General features: G+C 41.0%; 1 protein-coding gene and 1 long non-coding RNA gene across 2 annotated transcripts in view; one reads left to right on the top strand and one right to left on the bottom strand.

Moving 5' to 3' along the window:
- Positions 1–24,624, top strand: osr1 (odd-skipped related transcription factor 1). Its single transcript, XM_086049698.1, has 3 exons — positions 1–228; positions 8,332–9,021; positions 23,910–24,624. The coding sequence occupies exons 2-3, from the start codon at positions 8,360–8,362 to the stop codon at positions 24,040–24,042; spliced, it is 795 nt and encodes a 264-aa protein (XP_085905824.1). The 5' UTR covers positions 1–228; positions 8,332–8,359; the 3' UTR covers positions 24,043–24,624.
- The window catches only part of LOC147137953 (uncharacterized), a 27,956-nt gene continuing 6,365 nt past the window's right edge, over positions 3,219–24,809 (bottom strand). The window contains exons 2-3 of the long non-coding RNA XR_015089332.1: positions 5,251–5,326; positions 3,219–3,356 (exon numbers count right to left, since the gene is read on the bottom strand). This is a non-coding gene — a long non-coding RNA (uncharacterized LOC147137953). The remainder of the gene's footprint in view (positions 3,357–5,250; positions 5,327–24,809) is intronic.

Below are 24,809 nucleotides of genomic sequence, written 5' to 3' on the forward strand. Positions count from 1 at the left end.
CGCAATAAAGGGTGAGAGCGCACATCAGTGGAGGGGAGAAGCGCGCCAGCGAGCGCACACCGACGTGCCTTGTCAGCTCTGACGCATCTCACGGCGAACCGAGAGGAGGAAACATGCTGTGGTCTCAGTAAAATTCACCTTTCACCGCAAATAATCGCGCTCATCTGCAGGCTCAAGTGGCTCTTCCGCGGCAGAAGTGAAGAGGGGGATCTTTAAGTTCTTTGCACGGTAAGTGCTCTCTTTTGTTTGTAAACAAACAGACACAGAAACAAATAATTGCAACAACAGTAGTGAGTGACGGCAACTGACGGTCACAAATTGCAGTAACTATCACGTCATGGCGCTTTTTCCCCATAATTATTGAAATTCACATGGGGCATGGAAATGTGTTGAAGGTTTGCATTGTGAATTATGTTAGTATCCTACATAACTAATTTACATAACTGGTCTACTGCAATTTATTTATGTACTTTGTATGTCAAAGATATTGTTGCTGTCCTGTGAAAAAATACATACTGTATGTCCAATTTTGTATTTTTTTCTTTTCAATTTTCACATCAATGAGATGTCTCTAACGCGGGTACCCCATTCACATAAAAATATAGAAATTGAAAAAAAAATTGCAATTAATCTGAATAAACATTGCTAGAGAAAGGTGGAGGAAGAGCCTTAAGATAACGTTCAAAGGTAACGCTTACTTTCTGCATGTAGCTGCGCCCCCTGCCTCACTTCCACTTATTGATGATGCCAGTTTATTGAAGCATAATCCAATAAAATCCTAGTGCATTAGATCCAAGGGCTGGAAGGAAGGTGTGGGGCGTTAAAAGCATTGATCGTTTTCAGCACCTTAACTAATAAAGGTCTAATGATATCGGGGCTGTCCTGGGCTTTATGTTGTGTTTGTTTGGAGAGGATGGCCATTCCATTTGGAATTCATGTAAACTTGGAGGATACGTTATACCATTTTAGTGGAACAGTGTTTCCCAACTTTCAGTAATTTTACGTGAGAAAAATCTCAAAGGCACTACCAAACAAAAAGTATGAATACAAAGGTAATGATGTCTCAATTTCATCACAAACTGACTTTGTAAGTGTGGAATAATGGAAGAGCATTTCGTGGTTTTGCCTGTCATTATTTATCGCTGGCATAGAAAGATGAACAAAGATCTACTTAAGTTATAACAGATAACAACTGTGCATAGTACATAGTGCCATGCTTTAAATTCAAGCTCCTCCTCAAACCTATATATACACACATGCACCATATTACACACACACACACATATATATGTACATATATATATATATATATATATATATGTATATGTGTGTGAGTGTAATATGGTATATATGCATATATATAAGTGTGTGTGTGTGTGTGTGTGTATGTATTAGGGCTGCACGATATTGGAAAAACGGCATATGCAAGATGGTTGTTGACCATAGCGATATCGATATTATTAAGATATTCGAAATGTACCGAAAAAAAAAGACATTTTTATTATCAAATGAAAGAATTAAGATTTTCTTTTAATGCAGCAAAGTAAGCAAGCTCAATATATTCTTTGCTAATTAGTTGTAATTACCCTAGATAATGTTCAACGATTGGATGGCGATACACTTTTAAGTTTGCATCTGACTGGTCAAGTTCAGATAAAAGCACACAATTCCATAAGTGGGTCAATATTGTGATATTTTCAATATATTGTGCAGCGTAGCACAAATGGTGTGATGGATATATATATATATATATATATATATATATATATATATATATATATATATATATATATATATATATATATCCATCACACCATTGACAACACCCAAGAGGGCTGAGAAGTTATTGTTTGTGACAATAATCACTGTCACGGTTTCATAAAATAAAATGCAAATCATAGACACAAAATACAAGCAGCAACAAACCTAAGTAAAACGAAGCGAATAAACTGCAAAAAAATAAGTCACTGTGCTTTTTAGATATGATTTAATGAACTTAGTGCCATCAATTGCCATATGTAAAACGTAGTGATTCAGATTGGCTGTTGACAATCAAAATGCAAATCATCTGCCGGTGACAAATGACGTCACGCTACGGCACCATTAATCAGACAAACTACAATAGACGCCATTATTAGAGTCTGATGCGCTCGTTTCTTATTTATCTTTTTTTTTTCAAATCACCTCAAAACTTTGTCTCCATGTAGTAAAAGAAAATTAGAACTAACTGAACTTTCAATTATTATAAACAGAAACAATAATAATGAAAAAGAAAAAAACATTTAGTCAGGTCAGTTTTGACTTTAATACATAGTTTTGCTTTTATTACACATGCCCTGTCTGTGTTTCCATCCATCTATCTATCTATCTATCTATCTATCTATCTATCTATCTATCTATCTATCTATCTATCTATCTATCTATCTATCTTGTTAGACCAATTATCTATTATATATTATGCATCACTATTAATTGTGTGTAAATGGAAAATGGACTGTCACTTGTACAGCGCTTTTCTACCTTTGGTACTCAAAGCGCTTCACACTGTACCTCATCTACCTCCTGATGACGCAGCATCGGGAGCAACTGGGGGTTCAGTATCTTGCTCAAGGATACTTCAACATGGTCACAATGGCCGGGGATTGAACCCACAACCTGCCGGTTGGGAAAGGACCAATCTACTACTGAGCCACGCCGCCTCCAGTGTGTAAATTAATTTGAGAATAATGATAATTTCATTTATGGTTTACAGCCTGTGATTATTTATTTACTGGACAAAATATCAGTTCCAATATTTATATTTAAAAAATAAATCTTATTGATACAAATATTGATCAAAGGTAGTGATGTCCCACCACACCGTAGAGTCGAAAAGTTTAACGTTTAACATTTCCTTTCAAGGTCTTGAAATCATTATTAAATAAATTCATCCCCGATTTTTTAAAAAGTAACTTAAACTTGAGTAACGCATTACTCTACAAATAGAGTAATATTGTAAAGAAACGTGTTACTTTCACATGCAAGTAACTAGTAATATGTAATGTATTACATGGAAGTAACTTGCCCAACACTGTGTATATATATATATATATATATATATATATATATATATATATATATATATATATATATATATATATATATATATATATATATATATATATATATATACACACACACACACACACACACACACTCACACTCAAATGTGTGTGGGGGTTGTAGTCCCAGTCTGATCAGATTTACATGGAGGCGAGAAGCAGCGTCTCGGTCACCCCACAGTCCCTCTGAGGTGCTGAATCTCACAGTCCTGGCTTAATCAGAGGATCCACATGGCTCTTTGGACTTGGAGGCCCCTGATATGCAGACATTAAACGGTTAAAGGTGAGGAGAGCCCCAGCAGCAGAGCACGTCTATCCTCTAATGACCTCCTGAGTAAAAGTCAATTACTTCTGCGTCATGATCAGAAAGGAACAGACCACAGGGGGCTGTTTGAGCTTCACTGCTCCTCATTACAACTACTTCATCCGTTTTAGTGATGAGCGGCCTGGCCACCGGCTGACGCCTTTGACATTACTATTATTTATTTGATTTGATTTTTTACACAGCACATATGTTCAACCTTGCACGGAGCTGTTCATAAAATATGCATGTTTTGATGGTTCACAAAATTCTAAGAAGCAGTGCTATAAATCTCAGGCTAAGGAAGCTTGCAGCTGTCAGATTTACACAATGTGGTTGTGATTTATGTACACTACTTCAAATGAAATTAGCTGAAGTAGATTGTCCAAGATAGTTGACCCAACATTTCACTGCTCTTTATCCTTCAGTATTTGCAAAAATGTGGAACGCTGATTATTGTCTATGAGAGTTATCACAAAGTTTTGTTTTTAGTTATTGCCTCCTATTTATACAGAGGTGAATTTAAGAAAAAAATAAACCAATAGAAATGATATTGATTCACATTAGATAGCTGTTAACCAACCAAAGATTGTTTTTACTTGATAATTAAAGCAATAGTGTTAAACTAAGACATATTCCCTGTGCATTGACTGGTTGATGACCAGGGTTTTGAATTATTGAATTGTATGACTGCCTAAATCCCAACATTATTCATTGTTGTAGGTAAGATGGTGTTATATTATTGCTAACTGTAATTGTTATACAAATAGGTTATTGTTATGGGAAAGTGTTGTATAAACTGCATTGTTTATTATTAATAGCTAATCTATTTAAAAAAAATAGTTCAATGGTACAGGTAATAAGTTAATAGTACATCATGCTAACTACATATTGCTATATAAATATGGTTATTGTGTTGGCAATGTGGATTTTCCTATTGGTGAACAGTATGGTTTATAATATAAGATCTTATGGTATGGATAGATAAGAGGATTTGAATGTTCTATATTGATGATAAAATAGAAATTATAAATAGGTTCACATTAGTTTTTAACACTCTATACTCCTTTTCGAACATATATATGATCAGCCATGTTGGTGTTAATTATTTATGTTATTTAACTATGATTTTTGGTGTTGCTTAACATTTTTTCAGGTATTTTCTTACATAATTATACTTTTCAGTATTATTTCAGACATGGTCCAAAACAAAACAAAAAAGTATGCACAGAAAGCAAAGCATGTAGCATGATCATTTTTAAATTCTTTTCGAGGTCCCTCCACCCGAGACATGCTTAACAAGAGGTATTTCTACTTGGCACTAACATTATTTTATGTTCATGTCGGTTGTTCATTGATATGATTACACTATGATGTCTTTGGCCAAGAGGTGGGCGTAATGTAGTCATTCACATATTGTAGCTGATTTTTTAATGAAGTTGACATGATGTTGGCGGCGTTTTTCTTTCACCTAAATCAGTTCCCCTGTGACCCTTTCCCGAATAGATTAGTAGAAAATGGCTGGATGGATGTGCTCATTGACTAAACTAAAAGTTATGCAGTTAAGATATGTCATCCTCACCAACACTTCCCAACATGTTGAAAGAAAGGACATGCGTATTTCAAATGATTTTTTCTGTTATTGGATGTTGATGTGTTTCATTAGTATTTTAGAAAAAGGTAAGATGCTTAGATATTTTCTATCTACAAAGTGTGAACATTGTCTTCAATAGTGTGTACAGTGTACAGGGCTGTTCAAATTGAGTACGGAGCCGCTCTGCGTGCTGTCAATCATAGGCTGACTGGAACAAAGACACATTGTTGTCTTGTTATTCCTGCTTATCAAACCTGATTTAACAGCTCAGAGGCTCCTGATGAATGTTGCCATTCTCTTACACCACCTCCAACAGCTCCAGGCATGTTTCTGGGAACAGGAAACACACATATACGCACTTCTCAATTTCTGTCTGACACATTCATGGACGTGTCTTCATGCTGCCAATTGTTATTTGCTCACCTTCCTTGACACATTTAGCTCACACATATACTCTCATTTGTCATGATGCATTGCTGCAGATCCATTTCTTGTGCGTTTTTCAAACAGCTCAAATTAGCAAAATGTTTTAACCCCTTGTTAAGTGTTTACCACAGTGGTTTTCCCCAACACCATTGCACATGTAAGCACTGTGGAAAGTCAAGGTTTTTATTTTCACAACAAATAAACAAATAGATAATACTATAGGGAATTACAGATAACTGCATTGCAAGGGTCTTTTCAATTAAATTCAATTTCAATTCTTCTGATGGCTACAATAGATCCACATTACAAGTGTTTCTGCATTATGGCTCAAACAGGGCCTCGTCACGTGCAGTCTTAATATGCAGATCATGACTGATCCTTAATGGGAAGTCAACCCAACCATAATTTTATTCCAAAATATGTTCAATGCAGGGCGGCACGGTGGTCGACTGGTTAGCACGTCCGCCTCACAGTTCAGAGGGCGTGGGTTTGATCCCGGCTCCGGCCTCCCTGTGTGGAGTTTGCATGTTCTCCCCGTGCCTGCGTGGGTTTTCTCCGGGTACTCCGGTTTCCTCCCACATTCCAAAAACATGCATGGTAAGTTGATTGGACTCACTAAATTGCCCCAAGGTGTGATTGTGAGTGCGGATGTTTGTCTTTGTGTGCCCTGCGATTGGCTGGCAACCAATTCAGGGTGTCCCCTGCCTACTGCCCGAAGACAGCTGGGATAGGCTTCAGCACACCCCGCGACCCTTGTGAGGAGAAGCGGTATCGATAATGGATGGATGGATGTTCTATGCAGGCCCACTAGTCAAAAACATGGCACTGTTTAATATTGCGTTTGTGGAATATGAGTTAAGCAGTAAAATCCACCTGTTTTTGTCCATCTCAGGTGGCGGCCATTTTGTCACTTGCTCTCAACTGAAAATGACATTAGAGTTGCTCAGGTAACGATCAATCAGGGCTGTCCTGTTTTCTGAATCTGAGCCGTGATTGGTCGTTACCTGAGCCCTGACCAGTTGTGATGTCATTTTCAGTCGACAGAAGTGACAAAATGGCCGCCCCCTGAGATGGCTAAAACTGATTTTTCTGCTTAACTCATATTCCACAAATGCAATAATAATCGGAATGCCATGTTTCTACTAGTTAAGCCAGGCATATAGAACATATTGCAAAAAATGTTTTGGTGTTGACTTCCACTTCAAACAGCTTTTATCAGCAATCAAAGTTTAGTGTGTATAAGTATCAGATAGGGGGTACATTTTGAAATCCCACCCCCCATTTTAGTTTAGGGCAGGGGGTCCCACTGTATCTGTAATATATATATACACAGTGAGCCTTTACAACACAAACAACCATTTGAGATTTCTTTAAATACGGTTTGCATTATTTTAAAAACTCATTTATTTTGCTGGAGGCAGTACAATTTTTGTTTAGGGAGGACAATCTAACTTGGATTGAGTATGATGCATACACCCAGAGCTGGGCAGTCCGTACCTGGGCCGGACCGGTCGGACCCTCCGGCGTGGTTGGATGCCCAGTTTTTGGGCGGTATCGCGAGTGGTGACAAATTCTAAAAAATGGCTGGACTAAGCATAGCCGGAAGTGGATTTTTGTCCGGCCCACTAATCGGCCCTCATGCGTTTGACATGGTCGCGAGGCGGCCAAATTTAATCTCAGCCTACTCAGTGAAAAGTTTCTTTTTATGCTTCTTTCTACTCCCACATCAGCGCGAGCGACAACTGCTGCATTGATTCACGTGACCGACGCATTGTGCTGTTGGCGACAGGTCTGCAACACATGCCACACACACATCAGGAATTGTTGCTGCTCTGATCGGTCCATTATGTCACATGTTGCGATGACATACAGTTTCCCACACAGAGAGGAGAGAGAGGATGCAGCACGCAGCTCATTGCCTGCTGCTGCAAAAGCAATCTAGTTTGGCAATAAAATTAAATGCATAGTCTAGTCATCTCGGTCCCTTTATGGTTGTAGCAGGTAAGGTATCCATTGTTGTCTTTTTGAAGCGACGCCCCCCGACTTGGAACTCAACTGTTTCAAAACAACTTGTGTCCGGGAGTATATTAAGCTGCGCGCAGCACTCAAGTATGACGCTGCCACATCAAGGTGGAGTTCATGCCGTAGCAAACCTGCTGTGTATAGTGGTTTGCTGGTATGCTTTTATTTTGAAGGCCGTGAATGAAGGGAAGTGTGGAAAATAAATAACTTGTTGAATGCGACTTCTGGCCGTCTGTTGGACCCAAATAATTATACAATACGACAAAAATACGCAGTTGGGTAGTAGTAAAGTACTAGTGGCGCATTTTGAAGCGTGTCCACAGCTGGTTCGCATAGTAAATTAGCCAGCTAATGATCCTTAAAAAGGCCCTGCCGTTAGCATCCCTCCCGTGGCAGCGTCAATCACGGACACTTTTTTGGGGGGGGCCGGAGGGCGGAACAGGGCGGGGGCCGACAATGTTTAAATAAGGGCGTTTATAACCCTTAAATAAGGGTTTGGATAAGGGCGGGGGGTCGCAGCCGGAAGGGTACTCAGGTCAACGGTGGAGGGTTGCGGCTGGACCGGCAAAAAAGGGTCAAGTGCCCAGCTCTGCATACACCCTTAAATTATTGAAACGGTAAGGCTAATTCCTGAAACCATCCGGTTCAACATTTCGCCACTTAATGTAAATCTGGATTGTAACATGTGGATGACCGATCAGTGAAAGTGATAATGTTGCAGCGGTCTGTTCTTTTCCCTGAACTGCATGTACAAAATCACGTTTCGATTTTTGCAAGCAACCTTGGTTGTAAAGTTTTGATGGCATTAGGAAAGAATGACTCTCCTTGAAGTAGAGGTGAATCAAAAGAACTTGACCTAATCCACCAATGTGTTCTGTCTTTTTCAGATATCTTATTGGATTTCTTGCCTCAGCCATGGGCAGCAAGACTCTGCCAGCTCCAGTCCCTCTCCACCCATCAATCCAGCTGGCTAATTTTTCCCTTCTTCAGAGCTCCACTGGCCTACAGCTGCCAACGGATCACTTCCACAGCATCTACAGCTTCAGCGCCCTGCATGCCATTCAGCTTCACCAATGGGCCCCGAGCTACCTGCCTGTGGCCTTGCCACGCTGCACCATCTCAAAACTGCCCATCCAATTCTCTTCTATGGCCTCTGTTCCTATCTTTCCTCCTCACCTGCAGCCCAAACAGGACTCAGCAGGTCGGATGCAGAGCTCAAAGAACAAGCCTCGCTTTGACTTTGCCAACCTGGCTACAGCAGCCACCCAAGAGGATCATCTGAAGGCAGAAGACCTGAGCGTGTCAGGGGCTGCTGCTGCTTCATCTCATCATTCTGAGTCAACCGGCCTTGGGTGCCTCCTGGATGTGACCAAGCTCTCCTACCCGGAGCGCAAGTCCAGTCGAGGCCGGTTGCCCTCAAAGACCAAAAAAGAGTTTGTCTGCAAATTCTGTGGCCGCCATTTTACAAAATCCTACAATCTGTTAATCCACGAGAGGACGCACACAGATGAGAGGCCCTACACTTGTGATATCTGCCACAAAGCCTTCCGAAGGCAGGACCACCTCCGAGACCACAGGTGAGATCACTGAGACGAAACCTGTTTTGTCAAATACTATCTTTTAACGTTGACTACAAGTGTTCCGGGTTTGAAGCTTGGCAGCTAAGCAACACATTAGAAGAGCTTGAGGAAGCTCCATTCCTCAACATTTTGTCTCAGCAGGACATGTTTGGGCACAGCGTTAAGGAACAGGAGACCCAGCCTTAAGCATAATAATATAAATTTTGAGAGTGGCATATGTAGAGAACGTTATTAAAATGGACAATAACTGATACCCACTGCCTGTTGGATATCCATGAATACTTTTGCAAACAGCTGGGAATGGAAAAAACATTTTGGATCATAAATTAATTCCCTGTCATATTCTTAATGAATGATTTATGGTCTTATTTGATAGCATTTCATTCCTTGTCATCACTTTTGTATCAGAAATAATTTGACATGTAACAGCAAGTTAATGTGTTTAGACCAGAATGAAAAGCATTTAGTGGGGAGAGCATATCATAAGACATCACAATGTAGGTGTGGTGTGTGAGGTGACAGTATTTGACACAATAGCAGTGAAACTAAACTCAAAATACAAGCAACAGTAGGTTTATCCTACCATATTTCTTTACTTGATACTTGACATTGTTGGGCAAGTTGAAAATAAGTGCATGCATTTTTGATTTATGTTACGATCCCTCCTCGAGATGGCAAGGGGGAGGGGTCCAACATAGGTGTGAGAGTTGAAAGGGGTAAATGAAAAGTGCACCAACACAAAACCTGGCCATTAAAACAACAAAAACAGAGTGATCACCCAAAACCCGACTGCCCTAGTGCACACACAAACGAATAATGGCTGAGGAATGACCGGTCGAATCTATGGCGAAAACGAATGGTTAATGTGGCTACACGAAAGGATAAATGAGGGTTATGACGAGTTAGGTGCACTCAACAAAAGACAGCGCTTACAAAATCAAAATACAAGGGCCTGTCTGCATCATCCACAGCCAGCCCCGAACACCAGCAACCCAGTCCCTCTTAAACTGGTGCTCGTGTCACAAAGCAAAGCAAGAAGCAAACTAACTAATTTGGTTATTCTCCCTTGCTCTGATTGGGTGGCTACAATCAGGGCAGAGCAGTGGAGAGCGTACACACACACACACAGCCCCACACACACACACACACACCCACACACCCCCACACACACGCACACACTCAGACACACACACCCACGCATGTACACCTACACACACAAATAAAAATGGCCACGACCCAACGTGGGCTGTAACAATCATGTTGAATCAGTGGTGTGCAATGCATAAAAAAAAAAAGAAATCACACTAAACATTTGGTCAGAAAGATGCAATGAAAATACTTTTTTTCTCCTCTCCAATTTGCACAAAGTTTCAGTATAAATAATACCTCCAGGGTAGTGAGAAATGGATACATTATCATCATCATATCACTATCGTGTGAATGAGGGGGTGAGTGCATACACATGTGATGCATGTGCGTGTGTGGGTGTATGTGTGTTGCAGCTCAACCTGATTGTTGTCCTATCAGCAGCCCAAAATGATGTTCCCATACTTCAAAACTATTTCCATCTTAGTTTCAAATAAGGCAATTAATAAATGGGCTGTCACTTGTATAGTACCGTATTTTCCGGACTATAAATTGCCCCGGAGTACAAGTCGCACCAGCCAGAAAATGCATAATAAAGAGGGGGAAAAAAAACATATATAAGTCGCACTGGAGTATAAGTCGCATTTTATGGAGGAAAATTGTGCGCTTGGTACACATCATTTCCACCGAGCTACGATGGTAACATTTACCTAACATTCACAAATGTAGCATACAAGAAATTTACGGTAAGATAACTTTAAACTCACCAAAACAGTAGTACATCGATTAAATAAGTCTTTTATTTATCCCCGACCATGTAGAATGTAGAAAAAAATAGGAAGATCATTGTCATTGTCGAAACAAAAAAAACTTAAAACTCATTTAACAAATAAGTTGACAAGATGAACATTATTGGATCATCTTGTTCATGTCTATGAAAATACATGTGTATGTAATGCATAGATTGATTGTATTGTACAACTTCACTGCACACCTGGCGTCAGTGGAGTTTGTTTGTGAATGTTTAGCTGTTTGGATAAGCTAGCTTCCTCAACTAGCAAGGCCTTAACAGTCAAATTGTCTTTTTATCATACTATTTTAATAACTTATTTAACAAAACATTAGATTTTAACCGTTTAAATTATTCATGCATTTTAATAGCTTTTAGGGTGTATCTTATGTTTCTTTATGTGGGTTACAATAACATGTGACATGATAGGTAATTGTCATGGCTTGTTAGTGCTGACTTGTATTTATGATGTTTTGTCTCCCTCTGCAGGCGCTTTACAATACAATACAATACAATTTTATTTATATAGCGCATTTCATAACAGCTAGAGAGCAGACTACATGAATTGGTGACGTGATTCAATTTGCCAATAAGAAGACAAGTTGGAAATATTGAGGACAGAGTGAATTATGCTAAAGCGCATGCAGAGGGAGACAAAACATCATAAATACAAGTCAGCACTAACAAGCCATGACAGTAATTGTTATGTTTTTAATAAAACATAGAAAATATTCGTGGGTTCCTGTAGCTTTTATTGAACAGTTCCGCAACATTCGTCTTGGTTCCATACAATGTTTTTCTCCTTCCCATCCTGCCGTTGCTTCAACTAGAGATAGGAGGTTACTTTAGCATAGACAGCCCCCTGGTGGTGTAGCTGTACTCACTAAATAATTTCTAATCAGCACAAGCAATAATGTGTTAATAATTTCACACATAAGTCGCTCCAGAGTATTAGTCGCACCCCCAGCCAAACTATGAAAAAAAAAAACGTGACTTATAGTCCAGAAAATATGGTACTTTTCTACCTTTGGTACTCAAAGCGCTTCACACTACACCACATTTACCTACTGATGACGCAGCATCAGGAGCAACTGCGGGTTCAGCATCTTGCTCAAGTATACTTCAACAGGGTCACATTAGGCAGGAATCGAACCCACAACCTCTGAGTTAGGAGATGACCACTGAGCGATGTTGCCCAGTAATAATAACCCCCCTCCATCGCAGGGTTGATCCAGATCAACCCTGCAATAAGTAAAATCTGTGATGAAGAAATACCCTAGTTAAATACTCCCCAAGCATGTAAGCATTTATGCTCCTTATCTTTTGGAGGTCTTTTAAAACATTTAATGATTCAAACATTTTTAAATACATTTAATATTTTGAGGGAAAGCAAGAAGAGCAATAGATAACATGCTTGGATGGATAAAATATTGTACAATGTAGCAGTGTACCAATCTCTGTATTTACAGTAAACAAATCCCTTTTTTTTCCAAACTAACAAACATAAATTTTCATCTCCCAATATACATCTATAATCATGCCCAAAGATTTATATTATAAAATGACACAACAGTCGTTGCTTTCTGAAGGCAGGATTGATGTTTGAGACATTCAATAATCACTTTAAAAATTTTAAAATGAGACCGTTTGAAACACTTCCTGTTTTTTTTCTTCTTTCAAATTTACACAGTGTACAACACAATGGTTTGCCACCACCAGTGGCCAAAAGGTGGAATTACATAACAAAAACAGAACAAAACTGAGTTACAACTGGACAAAAAAAAAGAATCAGCGAAATAGAAGGGCCGCAAATCTGGAACCTGCTGGGGTTTACTCTCGCTCACATTCTTTCACATACACTCTCTGCACAGCCACTTTCAGATCTCTCCAGAGACGGTTGATCGGATTCAAATCTGGACTCTGGCTGGTCCTCTCACGGACATTCACACAGTTATCCTAAAGCCACCCCTTCTTTGTCTTGGCTGTGTGCTTAGCATCATTGTCCTGTTGGAACGTAAACCTTTGCCCTAGTACGAGGTCCTGAGGTCCATTCTGGATCAGGTTTTCAGCCTGCATGTCCATTTGCATTGCTATATTCATCTTTCAGTCCTGACTTGTCTCCCAGTATCTATTGTTATAAAGTTCCTATAAATTCTCCCCACTTCATGATGCTGCCACCACCATGCTCAACTGTGTGATGAGCGGTGCCTGGTTTACTCCAAACAAGACGCCTGGCATTCACCGAGTTCAATCTTTGTCTCATCAGACCATATATTTTACTTTCTAATGGCCTGAGAGTCGGCGGCATGGTGATAGAATGGTTAGCATGTCCGCCTCAGTGCAGAGGCTGTGGGTTTGAATCTTGCCCTGGCCTTCCTGTGTGGACTTTGCATGTTCTCCCCATGCCTGCACCGGTTTTCTCAAGGTACTCTGATTTCCCCCCACATTCCAAAAACGTGCATAGTACGTTGATTGAACATTCTCAATTGTCCCTAAGTGTAATTGTAAGCGCAAATGGTTGTTTGTCTATGTGTGCCCTGCGATTGGCTGGCAACCAGTTCAGGGTGTACCTCACCTACTGCCTGAAGACAGCAGGGATAGGCTCCAGCACACCCATGACCCTCGTGAGGATAAGCAACTCAGATAATGGATGGATTGATGGATAGCTTGAGAGTACTTCAGGTGCCTTTTGGCATACTCCAGGTGGGCTACCATGTGCCTAGGAAGGAGTGGCTAGTGTCACTACTACCCCTTTGGGTGTCTTAAACTGAAAAGTCAGATGTCTTTCATGGCCAGAATTTTTGGTTGACATGATGTGCCTCAGATCAATTTTGAGCTTCGTGGCAAAAGCTAAAATACTTTCTGAATGCACTTTCTGTGTTTGTGGGGGGGGTGTATTCGATGTTAGTGCACGAATGGGTGGTAATTAGGCATTTGTATGAGTGGGCATGGCAAATTAAAAATCCAATTGTAATTTGCAGACTCGAATCAGACGGTGTCAAGTCACCGGAACAGGCACTTTGTTTACATGGCAACTATTAGCGGGAGTCCACTTTCTGTGATATTTAGAAACCATGTGTGAACGCCAGTTGACTGATGCATCTTAAAAGAGAATGTGTATGGAGTCCATGTTCTTTTGACAATGCTATGAACATTTTCATGGAACCCTGCAAATCTTCTCCCGTGATTTGATGTAAAGTAAACAAATTGATACAGCACCTTTTTTGTCCCCTGGTTCTTAGTTCAAACACCAACAGTGCAACAAGTTACCAAGATGCGTAAAACATTGTTAAATGCTATGGGGGCACGAAAGAATTCAATCGAGAAAACACACCCAAGATAGCGGCCGTATGTGCGTCATTAACCAGCCAAGACTTACTCTAGCTAATAAAATAATTTAAAACGTAGAGGTTTTTTTTTTGTTTTTGTTTTTTTTTGCAACTCAATAAACCTTGTCTTCCAGATTGGGGAAGGGTATGACAATTCCATGGACAAAAATAATGTGAACATGAACTTTTTAGCTCATCACTCTAGCCGCCTACCCCTGCTTCAACTAAAAGATGTTAATGAACTCTGTTGGCCATGTAGCCCATGTGACCATGTGACGTCAAACGAATACAACTATTGGCCAATTTGTCTTAAACCTTGAAATAAAAAAATGAAAGTGGAAACCAAGTTATGGCGCTTTTTTTTTTTCTATCAAATACCATCATGTGCAAGTTTTGCCTATCTTATGGAAGTTTGATTCCATCCAAGCGAGGAGTAAAGTGATGCTGAATAAAATAGTCTCAAGTCTAACCAGTCAACTTCAATCATTATGTAAGGGCGTGGTATCAATTTCAAACAGCAAACGGTCAAATTCAGATGACACACCCATTTTAATCTCTCAGTGTAAGTGTTTTTTTTTTTTTTTTTTTCAACTCAATAAGCCTTGTCTTCCAGATTGGGGAAGGGTGTTACAATTCCATGGACAAAAATAATGTCAACATGAACTTTTTAGCTCATCACTCTAGCTACACAGGCCATTTTATTACTGAGTTGTGTGGCAAATGTTTTTAACATTGTCCCCAAACTTTTAACACTGGACAATTTGCAGTGTGGAGGTAAAGAAACGACCAATCATGGCTCAGCTTAAAAAAATATCATTTCACAACCTCCTAACCCCACTCTTTCCAAAAATAAAATTAGAAATGTAAAACTTAACTCACAAGAAGTTCTCTGTAAAACTGTATTTGTATTCAAAGCAATTTGCTAAGGGACTTGGTCAGTCCGAGGAACTAATGATTCTCTCTTTGGTGCATACCGCCACCTGCTGTACATATACAGCCAAATGCAGTCAGCGTCACGTCTCCGTCTCTCTTCAGCAAAACGGGCGTCTGTCAATAATGGGCTGTGAGGTCCGTTCGGACTTGACCAGGTTAGTTATGATTACACAGATGGACCCACTTCCGTCCTTAGTCTGTCGACTTTTTAAAGTTTCCCGTCGATCGTGAGCAAAAATGGGCGTCTGTCATAGTCGGATAGACGGATCGGAATGCCCACCTCTGGCAATCAAGTTACATTACTTTAATAATATGGTACTTGGATTATGTTGGGCACACGGTGGTCGACTGAGTTCAATTCTGGCTCTGGCCTTCCTGTGTGGAGGAGGTGTGGAGCATGTTCTCCCCATGCCTGTGTGAGTTTTTTCCGGGTACTCCAGTTTCTTCCCACATTCCAAAAACACGCATCGTAGGTTGATTGGACACTCTAAATTGCCCCTAGGTGTAATTGTGAGTGTGAATGTTTGTTTGTCTCTGTGTGCCCTGCGAGTGTCTGGCAACCAGTTCAGGGTGTACCCCGCCTACTGCCCGAAGACAGCTGGGATAGGCTCCAGCACCCCCGCGACCCTCAAGAGGATAAAGCTGTATCGATAATGGATGGATGGATGGTTTGATTATGTTAATAACTACATTTTTAACAAGTAACTAGTACCTGTAATACATTTTAAAGTAACCTTCCCTATGTATAATATGGGGATGTAACAATATTGTAAATATCCCATATCCTATATGCTCACAATAATGCCGTGGGAAGTCACGGCATCAGATGCCGTCAGTGTACAATACACTACACATTGATTGGGCAGCCGCCTGACTAGGTAAACACTACACTCTGCTATTAAATTAAAAACCTATCGCAAACAGTCTGCAGGACGCTACAGAGGCTTTTGGGCACATTTCATTTCACTTCATTGCGGCTCAATGTCTTTTAATATAAGTGGAGTGACAAGCTGTGAGGTGAATTGAGATCCACCCTCAGCCTCTTGACCAATCAAGGCCCAGCTAAATCAATTTGGTTACATTGTCAAACCCACCCACTCCTTTGTACCTACAAATAACCTGCTGAGTAACATGCACAGTAGCGATTTAATGGTTCGCCATCGTGTCTCGGAACACTTTAATAAAACAATGCTGTGCAAGAGAGGGAATGTTGCGTTACTAGTCTGGCAATATTCTGTATATTTTAAGTGGCTGAAATGTGTTTGACAGTTACAGTAATTTTTCATATGCTGGTTTGATATTTCTATATACAAGAAGAAATTGAATTGGCCACAGAGTTGTTTTGTGTTGCAGATTGTTCTCTGATGTTTTCTATGCTTACAAAATACTTTGCACTATGTGCATTGTATTGAGTTGCATGCTTGATGTTTAGATATTAATCGCAGGTGTTGACTAAATGTGTTTAGATAATCTCTATATTTACCAGTGTATTTGCCTGATTTGTTTATGCTTCTGTTGACCTCTTTATCAAGGTTAACATTCATGGCACTTACCACATACATATATTTACACACACATATATATATATATATATACATATATTTACACACATATATATATATATATATATATATATATATATATATATATATATATATATATATATATATATATATATATATATATATATATATATATATACACACACATTGGTAGTGTAATCCTTAAAAGTTGTTCTTTCTTATCTTCGGAGGCCGTGGTACAGCGGGTTACAATATAGGTTTGCCTTTATGTATTTCTTCTGGCGTCTTCCTTGCAAAAGACAACTGACAGACATATATGGGCCATTCTACTGAATTGGTTCAAATTCAGAGTTGGAAAATGTGTGAAATTTGTGTTTTATTTCAGAAAAACTTTTATTGTATTCATGTTGCACCATATCTAATGGCACAAATATAGTAAAAGTACAGTTCATTTTCCAATCATATTTTCTAGCTTTTCCCAAATATCTTGCCTGTCCCTATAATGTCACTACCGAAACACACAATTACAGAAGAATAAAAATAATTCTACTAGCCAATTAATATTTTTTTCCATTCCCCCCTCTACAAAGTATTTTTATAAATTAATATACATGGTTTTGACATCAAAATCAATCTAAATGAATTTTTAACAGAATTTAATAGTAGTTTTTCTGAAATGAATCAAAATTGATATGCTATTTTTCATTGTAAAATGTAGAAAGTTCAAAAGTCATCATTAATTAAAACAAACATACCCTTAAACAATCATTATCAAAAACTGTTGGTTTAATAATTCAATACTTTTTATTTTTGTTAAAAAAATCAGGTTTTTTGGTAGTGATTGCAAAATTTCAGATGTGACCATATTGTTGCTGCTGTTGGAATAATTCTTTGTGTGAGGGTAGCATTGTAATCAATTAACTACTTTTGCTATATTTTAATTTTTAACGTGTATTATAACCATCCATCCATCCATCCATCATTTGTACCGCTTATCCTCACAAGGGTCGCGGGGCGTGCTGGAGCCTATCCCAGCTGTCTTGGGGCAGTAGGCGGGGGATACCCTGAATCGGTTGCCAGCCAATCGCAGGGCACACAGAGACAAACATCCACACACACAATCACACCTAGGGGCAATTTAGAGTGTCCAATCAACTTACCATGCATGTTTTTGGGAGGAAACCGGAGTACCCGGCGAAAACCCACGCAGGCACGGGGAGAACATGCAAACTCCACACAGGGAGGCCGGGGCCGGGATCGAACCCACGACCCCTGAACTGTGACGCGGACGTGCTAACCAGTCGACTACCGTGCCGCCGTATTATAACCAATGAAACATTATTTTTTCCATTTTCTAGTGCTTTGTACTGTACTCAGGGTTGCGGGGAGTTGGAGTTGATCGTAGCTGACTTAGGGCAAAAGCAGGGTACACGCTGGACCGGTCACCTGTCCATCACAGGGCTCTTCATCATTGAAAAACTGTGGTTTCACCTTCCAAATGAAAATTTAATTGGAATGACAAACAATTTTGAAACATATATTTCACTGTATGTATGTTCCCTCTCTTTGTGTTTTTTGAGAGACATCCGGTGGTCTTGTCTTTTCCTCCATGCTCTTCTGACTTTCCTTTGCTTTCTGCTGGATAATTTATTGGTAGACTTCAGCTTTCCTTCTTACTTCAATCTCTCATTTCTTTCTCTCTCCTTTATTAAATATTCTTTGGATTTCACTGGGTCATTCTAACACTTCGCCTGTACTTTGTCTCTGCTAGGCTTTTTGGCATTTTGGTGTTTTTCCCTTCAAATTAAGATAAAATATGAAATAGAATATCGTTAAAATCAGAAAGATCTATGTATGACATATGTATCTATGTATTATATTATTTAAAACTTACTTTATTCAAAAATAGACATCATATTGTCACTACCGAAACCTATTTGTATGTTTCGGTAGTGTCTGTTTCGGTTTGATTTTTCCCTTCAAATTAAGATAAAATATGAAATAGAATATTGTTAAAATCAGAAAGTTCCATGCATGACATATGTATCTATGTATTATATTATGTAAAACTTACTTTATTGAAAAATAAACAGCATATTGTCATTAAAGATACCAATATGTCACAACCGAAACCTTTCTGTATCTTTCGGTAGTGACTGTTTCGGTTTTATTTTTCCCTTCAAATTAAGATAAAATATGGAATAGAATATAGTTAAAATCAGAAAGATCTATGTATGACATATGTATCTATGTATTATATGATTCAAAACTTACTTTATTAAAAAAGAAACATCATATTTTCACTACCGAAACTATTAAGTCACTACCGAAACCTATCTGTATGTTTCGTTAGTGACTGTTTCGGGTTGATTTTTCCCTTCAAATTAAGATAAAATATTAAATAGAATATTGTTAAAATCAGAAAGATCTATGCATGACATATGTATCTATGTATTGAATTATGTAAAACTTACTTTATTCAAAAATAAACATCATATTTTCATTAAAGAAACCATTATGTCACAACTGAAACTTTTCTGTATGTTTCGGTAGTGACTGTTTCGGTTATATTTTTCCCTTCAAATTAAGATAAAATATGGAATAGAATAGAAAGAATCACGTTTTCCTTCGCCCGGACGCGGGTCACTGGGGCCCCCTTCTGGAGCCAGGCCTGGAGGTGGGGCTCGATGGCGAGCGCCTGGTGGCCGGGCCTGCACCCATGAGGCCCGGCCGGGCTCAGCCCGAAAAGGAAACGTGGGTCCCCCTTCCCATGGGCTCACCACTGATGGGAGGGGCCAAAGGGGTTGGGTGCCGTGTGAGCTGGGCAGCAGCAGAGGACAGGGACCTTAGTGGTCCGATCCCCGGCAACAAAAACTAGCTCTTGGGACATGGCATGTCACCTCTCTGGCAGGGAAGGAGCCCGAGCCTGGTGTGTGAGGCTGAGAGGTTCCGACTAGATATAGTCGGGTTCACCTCCACACACAGCTTGGGTTCTGGTACCAGTCCTCTCGAGAGGGGTTGGACACTCTTCCACTCTGGAGTTGCCCAGGGTGAGAGGCGCCGAGCAGGTGTGGGCATACTTATTGCCCCCCGGCTTGGCGCCTGTACATTAGGGTTTACCCCGGTGGACGAGAGGGTAGCCTCCCAACGCCTGAGGGTGGGGGGACGGGTCCTGACTGTTGTTTGTGCTTATGCACCAAACAGCAGTGCAGAGAACCCACCCTTTTTGGAGTCCTTGGAGGGTGTGCTGGAGGGGGCTCCACCTGGGGACTCCATCGTTCTGCTGGAGGACTTCAATGCTCACGTGGGCAATGACAGTGAGACCTAGAGAGGTGTGATTGGGAGGAACGCCCCCCCCGATCTGAACCCGAGCGGTGCTTGGTTACTGGACTTCTGTGCCCATCACGGATTGTCCATAACGAACACATAAGGGTGTCCATATGTGCACTTGGCACCAGGATACCCTAGGCCGCAGTTCCATGATCGACTTTGTAGTCGTATCATCGGACTTGCGGCCGCATGTTTTGGACACTCGGGTGAAGAGAGGGGCAGAGCTGTCAACTGATCACCATCTGGTGGTGATTTGGCTCCGATGGTGGGGGAAGATGCCGGTCCGACAGACCCAAACGTATTGTGAGGGTTTGCTGGGAACGTCTGGCAGAATCCCCTGTCAGAAGGAGTTTCAATCCCACCTTCGGCAGAACTTTTCCCACGTCCCGGGGTGGGTGGGGGACATCGAGTCCGAGAGGACCAAGTTTCGTGCTTCCATTGTTGAGGCGGCCGATCGGAGCTGTGGCCGCAAGGTGGTCGGTGCCTGTCATGGCGGCAATCCCCGAACCCACTGGTGGACACCAGCGGTAAGGGATGCTGTCCAGCTGAAGAAGGAGTCCTATCGGGACTTTTTGGCCTGCGGGACTCCGGAGCCAAGCGGAATGCAGCTCTGGAGGTTGTTGAGGCAAAAACTCAGGTGTGGGAGGAGTTCGGGGGGGCATGGAAAATGACTTCCGGACGGCTTCGAGGAAATTCTGGTCCACCATCTGGTATCTCAGGAGAGGGAAGCAGTGCACCATTAACACTGTTTATAGTGGAGGTGGGGTGCTACTGACCTCAACTCGGGACATTGTGGGTCGGTGGGGAGAATACTTCGAAGACCTCCTCAATTCCACCGACACGCCTTCCACTGAGGAAGCAGAGCCTGGAGACTCTGAGGTGGGCTCTCCTATCTCTGGGGTTGAAGTAATCGTGGTAGTCAAAAAGCTCCTCGGTGGCAAAGCCCCGGGGGTGGATGAGATCCGCCCAGAGTTCATAAAAGCTCTGGATGTTGAGGGGTTGACACGTCTCTACAACATCGCGTGGACATCGGAGACAGTGCCTCTGGATTGGCAGACTGGGGTGGTGGTCCTCCTTTTTAAGAAGGGGGACCGGAGGGTGTGCTCCAATTACAGAGGGATCACACTCCTCAGCCTGACCGGTAAGGTCTATTCAGGGGTGCTGGAGAGGAGGGTCCGTCGGAAGGTCGAATCTCGGATTCAGGAGCAGCAATGTGGTTTTCGTCCCGGCTGTGGAACAGTGGACCAGCTCTACACCCTCAGCAGGGTCCTCGAGGGTGCATGGGAGTTCGCCAAACCAGTCTACATGTGTTTTGTGGACTTGGAGAGGGCATTCGACCGTGTCCCTCTGGGAGTTCTGTGGGGGGTGCTTCGGGAGTACGGGGTACCGAGCCCCCTGATAAGGGCTGTCCGGTCCCTGTACCACTGATGTCAGAGTTTGGTCCGCATTGCCGGCAGTAAGTCGGATTTGTTTCCAGTGAGGGTTGGACTCCGACAAGGCTGCCCTTTGTCACCGATTCTGTTCATAACTTTTATGGACAGAATTTCTAGGCGCAGCCGAGGTGTCGAGGGGGTCCGGTTTGGTGTCCTCAGTATTGCATCTCTGCTTTTTGCAGATGATGTGGTACTGTTGGCTTCTTCAAGCCGACATCTCCAACTCTCGCTGGAGCGGTTCACAGCCGAGTGTGTAACGGTCTGAATAAAGATCAGCACCTCCAAATCTGAGACCATGGTCCTCAGTCAGAAAAGGGAGGCGTGCCCTCTCCGGGTCGGGGATAGGATTCTGCCCCAAGTGGAGGAGTTCAAGTATCTTGGGGTCTTGTTCACAAGTGAGAGTAAGATGGAACGGCAGATCAACAGGCGGATTGGTGCAGCGTCTGCTGTGATGCGGACCCTGTATCGGTCGGTCGTGGTGAAGAAGGAGCTCAGCCGAAATGCGAGGCTCTCAATTTACCGGTCGATCTACATTCCTACTCTCACCTATGGTCATGAGCTGTGGGTCATGACCGAAAGAACAAGATCTCGGATACAAGCGGCCGAAATGGGTTTCCTTCGCAGGGTGTCCGGGCTCTCCCTTAGAGATAGGGTGAGAAGTTCGGCCAGAGTCAGAGACACAGAGTCGAGCCGCTGCTCCTTCGTGTTGAGAGGAGCCAGTTGAGGTGGCTCGGGCATCTGATTAGGATGCCTCCTGGACGCCTCCCTGGTGAGGTGTTCCGGGCATGTCCCACCGGCAGGAGACCCCGAGGGCGACCCAGAACACGCTGGAGAGACTATGTCTCCCGGCTTGCCTGGGAACGCCTTGGGATCCCTCCGGAGGAGCTGGAAGATGTTGCTGGGGAGAGGGAAGTCTGGGTTTCCCTGCTGAAGCTGCTGCCTCCGCAACCCGACTTCGGATAAGCGGGAGAGAATGGATGGATGGATGGATGGATGGAATAGAATATTGTTAATATCAGAAAGATCTATGTATGACATATGTATCCATGTATTATATTATTTAAAACTTACTTTATTGAAAAAGAAACGTATTGTCACTACCGAAACCATTATGTCACAACCGAAACGTTTCGGTAGTGACCGTTTCGGTTGTGACGTTTTATGATAGTTGTTAACAATACTCAACAATGCTAGGCACAATGTGGCCAGTGATGAACATGAAGGTAATGCCTCTTACTGGTGAAATTTCTGGGGATGTGGCTAAAACCAAGCCCTGCCTACAACAAATACTCTTTGCGTTTCGGTAGTGACATGAAAAGTTGGGACAGGTTTTTTTCATAAAAACTTCTAATTTGAAAGAAAATCCTCAAAATCAATATAAATCTTTCACAATACATTTAAAAGCAACCAACATGTTCTATTAAAGTAAAGTATTTTGTAAATTGGCAAAAATCTTCTACATTTTTTTTTTTCATGAATTGAAATTCAGGAGTTAGAGAGGGGCGGCACTAATGGATGGATGGATGGATGGAGTTAGAGATTGGGATAGCCACCTCCCAATACGAAGTGACATAGAAAAATTGACTTTTTATACACTCAGTTTAATAGTATCTCAATTCATGTCTTGTGGGAAAATAGATTATAACAAGATGACTAAATATGCAAGGTCTGAACAATTCATTGTTTTTTAAAATTTGATTTTCAATGTGGGACAGCAATTTCAACCAATTCGGAAGAATGGCTATATATATATATATATATAGGGAAAAAATAGTACCCGTCTATGGGCAGTCAGCCTCTGATTTTAAACGGGCTTCCATCAGCGATTCCGACTGCAAACTTCAATAGTTAACTTTAAGTTGGCCCGTATTCAATTGCTAATTTAGAAGGCTAAGAAAGATAATTACGCTGTCATTGTATGATATAGCACAAGTCTCCGCTGTTAGTGGGAAAGTAAACATTGACATCTTTTGATGAGCATGTGACATAAGGTGCAGTTGGACATTCCAAACTCCGACAGAAAAAATATTATCATCTAATTAGTTAACTTAATGATCTGCTGTTACCTACCCCCTTATTTACCTGGCAACAGTTGCATAATGGGAGCAATGGCACTTTAAATCTCTCTCTCTCTCTCTCTCTCTCTCTCGCTCTCTCTCTCTCTCTCTGTTCTTTTTGTGGACTTCAATCATCTGTGATGCGTGGTCTCACAGCAGCACACATGATAAGCCTACTAAAAAGCATGCAACTATGTATGTGGCTTTAAGAGGTTTTTCTGGGTGTTGATCTGGTATTCATTTGGGCCCACTAGACAAAAAAAAAGACACAAAAAATATGTGGCTAGTTTTGGTATAGACAAAACTAATAACAATAATGAGGTTGATCAAAATTTAGATAGACATGACTAATAAAGCTGTTCTTATTGATAACACTGCAATCAATGTTGTTTTCTATTCTACAGGTACATTCATTCCAAAGAAAAGCCCTTCAAGTGTCAAGAGTGTGGGAAAGGCTTCTGTCAATCCAGGACACTGGCTGTCCACAAAACATTACATATGCAAGTCAAGGAACTGAAGCCAGCCAAGATTAAATGATATGTTTTCTTCAAGCGAAGGGACAGGGACACTGGATATATACAGTTCAGTATGACCAAATACAATAATCAATGAACAACCAAAGACTTTCAAATACAATCTCACTTGTTGTTAGGATAACCTCCTATTTCTTCCACTTCTGTGGGAACGCTGCTCAAGGATTAACATTTTCACCAGCAATTTCTTACCAGATACAGAAATAAGCCTTTGTGAAGAAGTGCATGACTAGTTATTAGAGTTGTCTTGACAGAGACCCCAGTGGATATGTGGAATGTGAAATAGCAATACAATGAAAAAAAAAAAAAACACTGTGGCTGCTCATTCCAAATACTGCACTGCAGAAACTTGTATTCCAAAGATATGGTCACACAAATTATTCTGCAAGTGAGAAGGATAAAAGCCATCTTAGCACATTTTCCTCCATTTCAATGTAACATTCCAATGTTATTTTTGTACGGATGCATTTCAGTATATCAGAAATTTATTTTTGCACTTTAACCTGATTGATTTTTTTTTTCTATATATCACTGGATCTTATTTTCAGAACAAATAATCATTTTTGAATAAAATGTTTTACTGTAACTGGTTGAGTCTGAGCTTGCCTGACATCAATAAAAAATATGATAATAAATAATAACCGGAGCAGAACATAATGCAGTCATCATTTTCCTATGATACGTTTAAATGCCACTTATATAGAGAAGTAGGAAGATCACAGGCGTCAAACATGTCATTGTCATCTTTCCGTAACCTAGATTTAGAACCTA

Source organism: Filicampus tigris, chromosome 13, assembly GCF_054856515.1.
Source record: "Filicampus tigris isolate MCC_2025a chromosome 13, RoL_Ftig_1.0, whole genome shotgun sequence".
NCBI classification, from domain to species: Eukaryota; Metazoa; Chordata; class Actinopteri; order Syngnathiformes; family Syngnathidae; genus Filicampus; species Filicampus tigris.

Bases quoted from the DNA above. Each gene is read 5' to 3' on its own strand.
- osr1 (XM_086049698.1), top strand. From the start codon at position 8,360: ATGGGCAGCAAGACTCTGCCAGCTCCAGTCCCTCTCCACCCATCAATC. The intron at 9,022-23,909 runs GTGAGATCACTG...TCTATTCTACAG, and splicing joins GACCACCTCCGAGACCACAG to GTACATTCATTCCAAAGAAA.